At 53.6% G+C, this 12,914-nt stretch overlaps 1 protein-coding gene across 1 annotated transcript in view; it reads left to right on the top strand.

Annotated features, from left to right (window-relative positions):
* COL4A2 (collagen type IV alpha 2 chain) overlaps positions 1-12,914 on the top strand; it is a 207,400-nt gene that overhangs the window by 173,296 nt on the left and 21,190 nt on the right. Inside the window, exons 29-35 of the mRNA XM_064361876.1 lie at positions 2,082-2,243; positions 4,295-4,465; positions 5,389-5,532; positions 8,011-8,133; positions 8,430-8,611; positions 12,106-12,169; positions 12,293-12,367. Of these exons, the coding sequence (XP_064217946.1) occupies positions 2,082-2,243; positions 4,295-4,465; positions 5,389-5,532; positions 8,011-8,133; positions 8,430-8,611; positions 12,106-12,169; positions 12,293-12,367 (921 nt within the window). The remainder of the gene's footprint in view (positions 1-2,081; positions 2,244-4,294; positions 4,466-5,388; positions 5,533-8,010; positions 8,134-8,429; positions 8,612-12,105; positions 12,170-12,292; positions 12,368-12,914) is intronic.

Genomic DNA, 12,914 nt, shown 5'->3' with positions numbered 1-12,914 from the left:
ACAAAGCACCCGGTGCCTGGTTTTTGCCAGGCAGTCCCTGCAGGGGCAGCTGGGATTTGTGCATGTTCACCCGCAGCCTTGCTGTCCACTTCTGGGAGGGGCAGCACTCGGAAGCACGCCCAGACCACTGCCAGCCCTGCTGGCCCCGGCCGAGGCCATCTCACCTGCTCAGCTCCCGGGTTCCCCCCGAGTCCTTGTCCCTGGGTTACGGATATTACCTTGTGTCTGTCAGATCCCCACCCCATTGTTCTTGTCATTGAGCAGGAGTGGAGTGGATCTGCCCTCACTGCCACAGCTTTACCGCCTGCAGCGCTGCCGCCTACTCTTCACAACCATTTGCACACACTAACAATCCATTCCCCCTGGAGCTCTTCACCCTAAAGATAGAAATTCAGAAAATAACAGTGTCCTCATTTCCCACAGTACTACGGGAGGGGGTGAGAATCGATGCGTCCGCGCATGTCCGAGCATCTCATTTCTGACGTGGCTTCGAGTGCTCCTCCTGCTCAGTCAGCCTTCTCCCTCGCTGCAGGTTGCCGCAGTCAGACAACGCAGAGTCAGCAGCCTGACTCTCGGTCCTGGGTTGGTCCAAGACTGACCGGGTCCCTTTTGTCGCTGCCCACTCCTGTGCATCCCCCTACTCGTCTGCCTCCCTGTCCTGGACCAGCCCTGCACACCTGCAGGACAGCTATGAGGCTGCGTGAGAGTGCGGACCGGAAAATCACGGCAGGAGTGTGCACCTCCACTGTTAATAGTCAGAGAACATCAACAGGCATCAGGCTCCGAGAAGAGAGGGGAAGATGCCTGGATATAAGGAGGTCCAGGGAGCTAGTGTTAAAAAAAACTAGAAGAAAATAGATGCCCCTGGTATCTGACCACTGGGCAGGACAGAATACTCCAAACCTAAAAATGAAGAGAAGAAATCACACATGTGTACACATACCCACACACACAATATATGAAATTTGGATACAAACGTCAGTATCCTACACATCAAAAGCAAAATTAAAGTTGGAGCAGCAGAATAAGCTTTACAATAGATAATGAAGAAAAATTCATCAGTGTGTATGAGGAATAGTAAAATCTACCAGAAAAACATCAAAATCCCCAAAGGAAAATAGGAGCAAAGAGGCGGGTGTGGTGGCTCGTGCCTGTAATCCCAGCACTCTGGGTGGCTCAGGCGGGCAGATCACGTGAGCTCAGGAGTTTGAGACCAGCCTGGGCAATTTGGCAAAACCCTGTCTCTATTTTAAAAAGAAAGAAAGCAAGGGAGAGAGAAGATATGAGCAAAGACCTAAAAGTTCACCAAAAAATAATAACCAAGTAAAAGAAACGTGGATCATACTGCAGAACGAGCAGATGATCAGGATCCCGCTGGTGCCGTGTTTCACGGCGTCACGACTGCCTGGGTTCCGTGTTGCTTCGATGCTGGTGCTCAGTGCTGGGAAAACATTGGTGGGATAAATGGGTGCGGACTTTCTGAAATCAGCATGATGTATCTTTTAGAAAACATTAAATTAGTGTTTGCTTTGATACACGATGTCAGTTTCTCAGGCAGTTTCCTAAAGAAATTACCTACAACATAGACACGGATAAACATACCAAGAAAAGAAAACTCTCGAACTATTCCTGACGGTGCTACTTGCAAAAGCGAAAAAAGTGGGGAGGATGTGATGGAATGTACTAACTGTGTCCATATGATAGAGTTTTATTCATGTAGTTATTTTAAATGTTTGCAAAGACGATTTTTGAATGTGACAAAATGTTCACAATATAATATCAAGTGAAAAAAAGCTAGGTGAAAACTGTCCCGATGGTGCAGTGTCAGCCCTGCGAATGTCCAGTTATTGACAGGGATAGAAGAGGGCAGGAAGGAAGCACACTCAGTGGTAGAGACCATCCCTGGGTGACAGTGTGCGTGGCTTTGATTTTACCCTTTATATGTCTGTATTTTCCTGATTCTCCAGAGTCCAGAAAAACATGAAATACTGTTTTTGCAGAATGAGTGTGTGGAGGGAGATGCTGTCTGTGATGAACAGTCCAGAGTCGGCCCCCACAGCTCTTGTCTCTGATTCCTGCAGGAAGCCAAGGGATGCCTGGGATGCCGGGGCTGAAGGGCCAACTGGGCTTCCCGGGACCTTCCGGCCAGCCAGGCCTGTCCGGGCCTCCAGGACAGCGTGGATTCCCAGGAGCTCCTGGCCCAGAGGGGCCTTTCGGGCTGCCAGGAACCCTGGGCCTTGAAGGTAAGGCTCCAGCCCTCCCACAAACGGGCGGGGTCCTCACTGGGGCTGCCAGGAGAACCTGCACCGCCTTCCCTGCGGAGCTCTCAAACTCTGTTCCGTGGAACCGCTTAAGAGCTGCAGGGATTCCCAAACCAGAACATGGATTTCACCTAACAAGGAGACAGACAGCCTGAGACATTGGCTCTTCCTCGGTACCTGTTATATATATTAAAGGTCTAGGGAAGGTTTCATCAGGGAAAAAAAGAAAGAAATTCCCACTGCAAAAGTTCAGGATCCCTGCTCTGATGTGGAGAGGAGAAACTTTCCTGAAAGTGCAGGGTGTGGGTTGGAAAGACAGGTGGCTCCGTCAGGGAAGCCTGGGGTGGGGGCTGGAGCAGAGGAGCAGGGAGGGGAGCCTGGGCTGCATGCCCACCGCACAGAGGCCAAGGCAGCTGGCACAGGCGGCCTGGAAGGCAGGCAGGAGCACAGCGTCCATGGCATCACCCACGTGAAGGGGCCGCTGCTGCCCGGGCCACTCACCCAGCACTCCGCACGGCCATTTTCCCAGGCTCCTACACGTCACCGTCCAGTCAAACTGTCAGTGCAGGTTGGAGGAATCAGTAAACTTCCTCACATTTTTGTTTTGTCCAGAAAAACAACTTTTTAAGAAGTGTCGTGTGTCGCCAAAGGGCACTGTAACTGAGTGGGAAAGACGCGATTGCCTGATAAGGAGTGGCCTCATGGACCACATTCACCTTTCAGAAACTCCCAATCTTACCAGAGTTCTCTGGTTTGCCACAGTCAGGCGACAGCTTTGTCCAGGACCTTAGCAGGTCTTGCTAGGGAACCACCACGCCACTCGAAGGCACACACTGGCTTCCCCCATGTGGGGCCTCGCCTGTGTGCAAGAGCTGGGGGCTGGACTCAGGTAGGGCCCACTCCCGCAGTGCCACGCTGGCCACTGGCTTCCCGGGGTAGCAAACCCGGACCACAGGTTCAGGCTCCCATCTCAGTACCAACAGGGCCGTGCTGGTTCTCAGCTGCTGAGCACCAGCTAAACACAGCTTTGTGTGGCATGTACAAGACCCACAGGAAAGCTTGTCCTGAAGGAGCTTTAGGTGGGGAGGGAGACACACACATTAAAAGGCTCCCACTCCGCCCAGGCAAGCCAGCAGAACCAGGCCACGCAGCCTCCAGTGACCCAGAGAAGTCAGGACAGGCAGGTCAGAGCAAGCCCAAGGGAAGAAGTATCTGGCACCAGCCGGGGAGAAGGCTGGGACTGGGGTGCGGGGTACTCTCTAGGAAAGGGGGATTGCCCCAGCAGAGGCAGGATTGCCCAGGGAACACTTGGAGCCTGTGAACCCCCAAACCGGCTGGGGAAGAGAACCTGATGTGAGGGCCTGGGAGTTTGGATAGGAAGATTGGGCCAAAGGTTAGGAGGAGTGAATGCTGAGTTAAGGAGTTAGAGCCTCGAGGCCTGGAGGGCCTTTGGGAATTTTTAACAGAGAAATGCATTCAGAAGGGATTTTAGGGACCCAGCAGGCAGCTGTTGGAGGCCTTGGAGTCAGGGGAGGGAGCTCCCACCACTGTGGGCTGGGAGCTGCCAAGCTCACGACAGTAGCAATGATGAGGTGGGAACGCGGAGACCAGAGAGGGCAGCAGCAGCAAATGGGCCGCTGGAAGGTCCCCCCAGACTAGCCCTGAGCTAGTGATGTTCTCAAGGAATAGACCAGCTCTCGACTAACCCCAGTGACGGTGCCCCAGCCAGAGCTGGTAAAGCCCCCCAGTCACATCAGCACCCAGACAGCTTTGTCCCTTGGCTTCTGAAGGCGGCAGTGGGAAAGCCATGTTGGCTGGCGCCACCAGCACAGCCTCAACCTGCAGACAAAGACCTCTCCAGAAAGGCCAGCCCCGGGGTCCCGCTCCTGTCACTTTGGAAAGTCACCCCGACGTGGAGATTTTCCACTTTCCTCCAAGAAGCTTTTCTTACCGAACACTTGATGCGGTAAAAGCAGAAGAGAAGTTTCCTCTGTGTGTGTGTCCACCCTCTGATTTGCTCCTCTTCCTGACAGGTCTGCCTGGAGATAGAGGGGAGCCCGGCGACGTGGGCGCTCCTGGCCCTGTGGGCATGAAAGGTGTCTCTGGTGACAGAGGAGATACTGGCTTGGCGGGAGAGCGAGGCCATCCAGGAAGCCCTGGGTTTAAAGGAATTGATGGAATGCCTGGGGCCCCCGGGCTAAAAGGTAATTGTGACTGTGGCCACTGGATCACTTTGTGGGGAGGTTGGGTCTGATAAACTCCGACCTAGGACAGCTCCACTGGGCACCTCTATGGGCCATGGGGCTGGCCTCACACTTCTGCAGGCTGGAGGCCTGGGGACTCCCCTGACCCAGGAGACGGAAGCCCCAGGACAGCTGGTTCATGCTGCTTAGACACAGGTGGGACCGATGTGCCTGACAAAGCCAGTTTATGAATTTACCAAGACAGATGGCTCCTCCCTGGGAAACATCATCTTAGTGTAAATATTACCCTCTGCACAGGGAGGTTTTTGGAGAGGTCCACTCAGGAGCCTGGATTCAGATCCAGAGGTTATTTGGTGAACTTGAAACCAAAGCAAAGCAAAGTGGTTGGTTACAGGGATAGGTTTATTTCAGCACAAGCAGACCAGTCTGGAAGCAGAGCCCTCCAGCCCGTGAACATTGCTGGAGACACATGGGTTGGTCTTTTTGTTACTGGAGACACACAGGCCTGTCTTTCTGTTGCTGAGACACCTTGGCCTGTCCTTCTGCTGCTGGAGACACTGGTCCGTCTTTCTGCGGTCCTCTGTCGCCCTTTCATGCCAGGTGCTCCCTTCTGCCTTTGTCTTGATGGGCCGGCGGGCCTGCATCACCTTCAGATTTCCCTCCTAGTCTTCCTTCCTGACCTTTGTATGTCTCCCTGTTGCCAACGTCCGGTCCGAAGACAAGCTGACTCCGGAACGCTGTCTGTTAACAACAGGGGTCAACAGAGAGAGTTGCTTAGAAAGTGGTGTCCCTGGAAATCCCTCTTTTAGGTTCAGAACTTCTCCCTTGAGTTGCACTGCCAAAATGTTGTGGAGATGTGAGATTGAGATGTCCCGTGCATTTAATTCGTGTCTAATCCAGCACTTTTCTTCTTTCCTCTGAAGGAGAAAGAGGCTCACCTGGGATGGATGGTTTCCAAGGCATGCCTGGACTCAAAGGGAGACCCGGGTTTCCAGGGAGCAAAGGCGAGGCTGGATTTTTCGGAATACCCGGTCTGAAGGGTCTGGCTGGTGAGCCAGGTTTTAAAGGTATGCTCCTCTGTAAACATCCTCCTTACCTGGTCAAGACCCTTGTATGATGGCGTAACATTGCCCAGAATGAAATTTTGAAAACCCACGCATCCAGGAACCCTAAAGCTAGAAGCTGATAAACCAAACAAAATGAACTAACAAAAACTCAAAGGCTTTCTCCCTGCCTCAGCACACTGACCGTGTCATCAGGGAATAATCCAAACCGAAGGAAACTCTTGAGAACCAAAATGCTGGCATGGCTAAGAACCAAATATGTCATGAGAACATATTCCACCATGATTATACATCAATAAGCAGGTTCCGAAAACCTTATTACTCTCCAGAGTTACAGCTTTCACAAGTTTTCAGCAAAATAGAAATTGCAATTAGGGTGCTGATTTTCTTTTTAAGATTTTTACTCACACCTGCATTTTCAAATAGTCTTCATGTTAACAGATTTCAGACTATTTCAGACAAAAAATGCCATTTTAGAATTAGGTAATTTTCAGCTCCACAGTAACTTTTTCCTGAAGCCCCCTTAGGGAGGAGTTAACCATGCGGGTGTCCGTCCCTCCACTGGTGGGCACGCTCTGTCCATGCGGCTGTCCTTCCCTGCACTGGTGGGCACGCTCTGTCCATGGGGGTGTCCTTCCCTCCACTGGTGGGCACGCTCTGTCCATGGGGGTGTCCTTCCCTGCACTGGTGGGCACGCTCTGTCCATGGGGGTGTCCTTCCCTGCACTGGTGGGCACGCTCTGTCCATGCGGGTGTCCTTCCCTGCACTGGTGGGCACGCTCTGTCCATGGGGGTGTCCTTCCCTGCACTGGTGGGCACGCTCTGTCCATGGGGGTGTCCTTCCCTGCACTGGTGGGCACGCTCTGTCCATGGGGGTGTCCTTCCCTGCACTGGTGGGCACACTCTGTCCATGCGGCTGTCCTTCCCTGCACTGGTGGGCACGCTCTGTCCACGGGGTATCCTTCCCTGCACTGGTGGGCACGCTCTGTCCATGCGGGTGTCCTTCCCTGCACTGGTGGGCACGCTCTGTCCACGGGGTGTCCTTCTCTGCACTGGTGGGCACGCTCTGTCCATGGGGGTGTCCTTCCCTGCACTGGTGGGCACGCTCTGTCCATGGGGGTGTCCTTCCCTGCACTGGTGGGCACGCTCTGTCCATGGGAGTGTCCTTCCCTGCACTGGTGGGCACGCTCTGTCCATGGGGGTGTCCTTCCCTGCACTGGTGGGCACGCTCTGTCCATGGGGGTGTCCTTCCCTGCACTGGTGGACACGCTCTGTCCACGGGGTGTCCTTCTCTGCACTGGTGGGCACGCTCTGTCCATGGGGGTGTCCTTCCCTGCACTGGTGGGCACGCTCTGTCCATGGGGGTGTCCTTCCCTGCACTGGTGGGCACATTCTGTCCATGGGGGTGTCCTTCCCTCCACTGGTGGGCACGCTCTGTCCATGGGGGTGTCCTTCCCTGCACTGGTGGGCACGCTCTGTCCATGGGGGTGTCCTTCCCTGCACTGGTGGGCACGCTCTGTCCATGCGGCTGTCCTTCCCTGCACTGGTGGGCACGCTCTGTCCATGGGGTGTCCTTCTCTGCACTGGTGGGCACGCTCTGTCCATGGGGGTGTCCTTCCCTGCACTGGTGGGCACGCTCTGTCCATGGGGGTGTCCTTCCCTGCACTGGTGGGCACGCTCTGTCCACGGGGTGTCCTTCTCTGCACTGGTGGGCACGCTCTGTCCATGGGGGTGTCCTTCTCTGCACTGGTGGGCACGCCCTGTCGATGGGGGTGTCCGTCCCTCCACTGGTGGGCACGCTCTGTGAAGTCAGGACCAATTTATGATTTTGATCCCATCAGTCTCTAGCCTAGTACTGAACACACAGTAAATGCTTAGAGAATGAAACTCAATTTTTTTCACTCAGCCAAATTTCACTCACTCCTCCAATGAGGATGGATTCTGGGGCATCCCCAGCCTGATCTAGCAGTTTCCCACCCGGCCAGCAGCTCCGGACCCCTCCCCTCCTGCAAGTCCTCAGCTCCTCTGAACCCCGCAGAGACCTCCCTTCCATGCTTCTCCTCCCTGTGAAGGCAGCTACAGGAGGCACAGAGCTGGCGCCTTCCTCACGGGCCTTCCTGCTTGGACTGAGGCACATCACGGTCTCATCAGAGCACACAAGACAAAATGACCCTCTCACAAAGCATCCTATGGAAGCCAGCTGGCTGTGACCACTCCCTCTGCATCTGCCGGCGGGCACGCCTGCCACTAGGGAGGTGCTGTGTGCTCAGCGACACCGGCCTCAGGCCCAGGACCCTGGAGCCACCGCCCAATTCCGACTACTCCAATGGAGAGGAGAAACGTTCACCGCCCTTGGTCTCTCTCCCCGAGGCTTCCCCGCTTGGGGGAGACGTGCGGCCCCCATGGCCCAGGGCCCAGGCGTTCACGTGTGTCCTGCGCGGGCTGGAGTCCCCAGGAATGACAGCACTCTATTCCCTTCCAGGCAGCCGAGGGGACCCTGGGCCCCCAGGACCACCTCCCGTCATCCTGCCGGGAATGAAAGACATCAAAGGAGACAAAGGAGACGAAGGGCCTATGGGGCTGAAAGGATACCTGGGCGCAAAAGGTGAGGCTTCTGACCTGCCCCCGGGGCCCTTCTCCCTGGCTCCCTGGCCGGCACCTGCTCCTACGCCCTCCATCTCCAGGACGCCCATGCCAGTTTCCCCGTGTTTTTTGTCTCTGGGTGCCCTGCGTGTTCACAGCCGGTGCAGGGCTGTTCTCTGATGCCAGAGTAACCCCACCTTCCCGTCTTCAGATTCTCAGCACTTAAGACAGCAAAATGCATCCGGGCTGCAAAATTGAAAACAGGAGGGCGGGCGCTGCGTCCTCACCAGAGAGTTATAGGCTGGGGTCTTCCTGCAGGTATCCAAGGAATGCCAGGCATCCCGGGGCTGTCAGGAATCCCTGGACTGCCCGGGAGGCCCGGCCACATCAAAGGAGTCAAGGGAGACATTGGAGCCCCCGGCATCCCTGGTTTGCCAGGATTCCCTGGGGTGGCCGGCCCCCCTGGAATTACAGGATTCCCGGGATTCACAGGAAGCCGGGTGAGTGGGTGTCTTTTGCTCCCCTTGTTCTGTGAGCCCCTCTCCCGTTTGCTTGTTGATGAACATGCTTTGGTCTGGCGTTTGCTAGGGCGAGAGTGTCAGCAGCAGGTTCAGGGCAGCCTCAGGCTTGGCAGGGTCCACACAGTCCCGTAAGGAGCTGCTGCACATGGACACCATGGGGATGTGATGTGAGTCCACCCAGCTGCCGTGGCCCTTCTGTGGGCTTGTGCTGGGTGAAGCACGCTGTCTGCATTTTCCATGGGGGCCTTGAGAGAATGAAACTCAAATCTCCAGGGCTCAGAGCTCTAAAATTGAGCACATCGGTGACACCAGGCCTGAGAGCCCATGGCTGAATCAAAGCGTGGGCCTGGGGCCGGACAGCCTGGCTTCCCATCCAGCTGCCATTCACTCAGCCTTTGTTCCGCAGATGTCTGTTGAACACTTGATGTGGGCCAGACACGCTGCTGTGATGGTAACAATGCTGACCCCTGACCCTGGGCAGGGCTCTCACTTCTCCACACCTTCTCCCTCAGCTGCAGGATGAGGGTGGTAGCTACCTTGCGGTTTTCTTGAGTGCTGTATAGACAGTGTACATAACATAACACAGTGTGGCTCCCCACAGATTGCATCTCCTAGAATTCCATTTCTGTCCCCTTTCCTGTAAAGATAGTGTATTCTCACAGTCCCCAGCACGTGGCTGGCCTTCCCAGGGGGATGGGCACACAGGGAGCAGATCAGAGGTCTGAGTCCCTTGGTGTGATCCCTTAGTGGCCCAGATCTGCCCTGTGTGTCTGGCCCACCTCGATGTACTGAATTCTTCAGGGGTCTTCCTCCCCTCACTCCCAAAACCTGCGGCTGACAGGATCTTCTAGCCGATCTTGTGTGCGCTATTCAGCTCACTTTAAAAAAGAAAGTTGCCAACCAGGTGCTGTGGCTCATGCCTATAATCTCAGCACTTTGGGAGGCTGAGGCAGGCAGATCACTTGAGGTCAGGAGTTCAAGACGAGCCTGGCCAAAATGGTGAAACCCCGTCTTTACCAAAAATATAAAAAATTAGCTGGGTTTGGTGGTGCACGCCCATAATCCCAGCTACTCGTGAGGGTGAGGGAGGAAAATCACTTGAACCCAGGAGGCAGAGGTTGCGGGGAGCTGAGATCATGCCACTGCTCTCCAGCCTGGGTGACAAAGCAAGACTCCATCTCAAAAAGAAAAAAGCAAGATACCCATGTCTGCCAAAGACACCTGCAGCAACATCCAGTGGACCCTTATTCATAACAGCTCGAAACTAGAAAACAGCCCAGATGTCCATCAACAGGGAAAAGAATAAATGAACATGGTGCGTGCAGACCAGACACAGCATTACCTGTGCCTTTTATCTCCACACACAGGAATAAAATGAGAGTTCTTGGTAAAATCCAACAACCTAACTACATTTTCAAACTTTATGTTGAACAAAATAAACCAGAAACAGAAAAGTGCGCATGATTCAGTTTCATGTATGTGAAGTTGCAGAGCGGACGAGGCTGTTTGACAGGGGTGTCGGGCACGGCTGCTTTAGAATAAATGCACGTGGTAGATTCAGACCAGACACAGCATTGCCTGTGCATTTTACCTCCATACACAGGTAGCCGTGATAGAGTGCTGCCCGTCCTCTATGTCTGTGAGTAACGTGCGAGTTAAAATTCATTAAGCTGTGCAGGAGTGCACATGGCTATATTTAAGTTATGCCTCAGAAAAGTAAACTTTGAAAAATAAAAGTAGAGCCTCATCTAAACAAAGGTGCAGCCTGTGGATACCCTCCCCCTTCCTCGCACAAAGGAGCTTTTTTTTTTTTTTTTTTGAGACAGAGTCTGGCTCTGTCACCCAGGCTGGAGTGCAGTGGCATGATCTTGGCTCACTGTAACCTCCACCTCCCAGGTTCAAGCAATTCTCCTGACTCAGCCTCCCAAGTAGCTGAGATTACAGGCACCCACCACCATGCCCAGCCTATTTTTGTACTTTCAGTAGAGACAGGGTTTCACCATGCTGGCCAGGCTGGTCTCAAACTCCTGACCTCAGGCGATCCACCTGCCTTGGCCTCCCAAAGTGCTGGGATTACAGGCACGAGCCACCGTGCCCAGCCTAGCTGTATTAATATTGCAGCAACTCATGTTAGGCCATGCTTGGGCATCGGTGCTGTAGCACCAAAGTCTCAGTGGCACCAAGGTAAACCAGAATGCTCATGCTCCCTCTGGGGAGGAAACCACTCCAGAGAGGACAGCTAGGGTTTCCAGGAAGCCACACATCAACCCAGGCATCTTCCCAATCTCCTCACCAGCCACCTGTGTCATTCTGGAGAAGTCCCACCATGCACAGATGGAAATGCACAGCTCCGTATCTGTGTTATAATCTAGAGGGTAGGTTCTACAATCTGGCAGCCCAAATTGAAATCCCAGTTCTGCAACTTGCTGGCTGAGTGACCTTAAGCAAAACTTTTCTGCACCTCAGTTCCCTTGTCTGTTGAATGGGAAGTAATGGTGCCTACCTGGCAATGTTTGTTTTTTTTCTGAGATGGAGTCTTGCTCTGTTGCCCAGGCTGGAGTGCAGTGGCCCCAGCTCACTGCAACCTCCACCTCCCAGATTCAAGCAATTCTCTGCCTCAGCCTCTCAAGTAGCTAGGATTACAGGAGCCTGCCACCATGCCCAGCTAATTTTTGTATTTTTAATAGAGATGAGGTTTCACCATCTTGGCCAGTCTGGTCTTGAACTCTTGACATCAGGTGATCCACCCACCTCAGCCTCCCAAAGTGCTGGGATTACAAGCGTGAGCCACTGCACCCGGCCACCTGGCAGGGTTTTCATAAGATGTGAATACGCTCTCAAGACGGGGTCCACCGTGAGTGCCTAGGAAAACGTGACAGAGCGAGGATGTGGTCAGAGTCACCGCCGCCGCTGACATCACCACACCACGGTGACAGAGACCTGGGCCACTGATGTTCTTAATTATGGTGCATTTGCCAAGCTTGTTTCATTTCATCACTTAGCAGGTCCATACGTACAGCAAGGCCAGGCACAGTGGGAGGCGGAGGAGGGAGAATCACTTGAACCCAGGAGTTCAAGACCAGCCAGGACAACATAGCAAGACCCCGTCTCTACTAAAAATTTTAAAACTGTTAGCCAGGCATGATGGCTCACACCTGTAACCCCAGCTACACAGGAGGCTGAGACGGAAGGATGGCTTGAGCCCAGGAAATCAAGGCAGCATTGAGCTATGATCATGCTTCTGTACTCCAACCTGGGTGACAGAGCAAGATCCTGTCTCATAAAAAAAAAAAAAAAGAACAGCTACACAGACCGCCTATGATACACACTGAAAAACTCGAGTTTTCTGCAAAATGACAAAATCACAAACTTTGAGTGTTATTGTTAGCATACTGGATAGTTAAACAGGTGTGTTAACTTCAGAATTACAACTGACTTCACAGCCTTCTAAGATGGTTCACGTCTGTCTTTAGGGTGACAAAGGTTCCCCGGGGAGAGCAGGCCTGTACGGCGAGATTGGCCGGACTGGGGATTTCGGTGAGTGTTGCCCGTCCAGTGAAAACCAGGAGCCCACGATTCAGAGCTCTCTGAGCACGTGAGGCAACGTCAGACCTGCAAGTGCTGTTAGTTGTTCTTAGCCATCTTTTTTGCACATAACAGGTGATATCGGGGACACTATAAATTTGCCAGGAAGACCAGGCCTGAAGGGGGAGCGGGGCACCACTGGAATACCAGGTACGCAAGTTATTCTCCACTTCTTCATCTTCAACAACAGCCCTGAGCCTTTGTCCAGGAGCCTGACTTGCCAAACAGATCAAATTTGGTAACAACCAGAAAGCACTTGATAGTGAATGAGGTCTTCAAGCCCAATGTGCAAGAAAGACTGTCATTTTTAATTAAGTTAAACTGAAGGCAAAATCAGGACGTCTTCCTCTCTGTCTCTCTCTTTGGTACTGAAAATAGCCAGAATGGACACTCGGTGGATGAGAGTCACTGCAGTTCATAAAGCGTAACTGTTGAAAAGCTAGCTGGCGTCCTGGCTCCCGGAACACCTGAGGCCATGCAGCAGGTGGTCGCTGACCGGAGCCTCTCAGAAACAGCCAAGGGTTCAGGAAACGGGTGGGGGACTGCGGGACTAGTTCTTTGTCTAGAAATTGCTCTAGAATGGAAAGACGTGTTCAGTTGAGCACAGGATCGGAGCACTGCCGCTGGGAAACAGGCGCCCGCATTTACCAACCCTCCCGGGCTCCTTTGTTACCTGTGCCCTGGGCTCCCGGTGGCT

The sequence above is a fragment of the Aotus nancymaae genome, unplaced genomic scaffold (genome assembly GCF_030222135.1).
Source record: "Aotus nancymaae isolate 86718 unplaced genomic scaffold, 86718_ANA_hifiasm-v0.15.2.pri h1tg000044l, whole genome shotgun sequence".
Classification (NCBI taxonomy): domain Eukaryota; kingdom Metazoa; phylum Chordata; class Mammalia; order Primates; family Aotidae; genus Aotus; species Aotus nancymaae.
The sequence above is the reverse complement of the archived record's forward strand: the minus strand, read 5'-3'. Positions and strand labels throughout refer to the sequence as shown.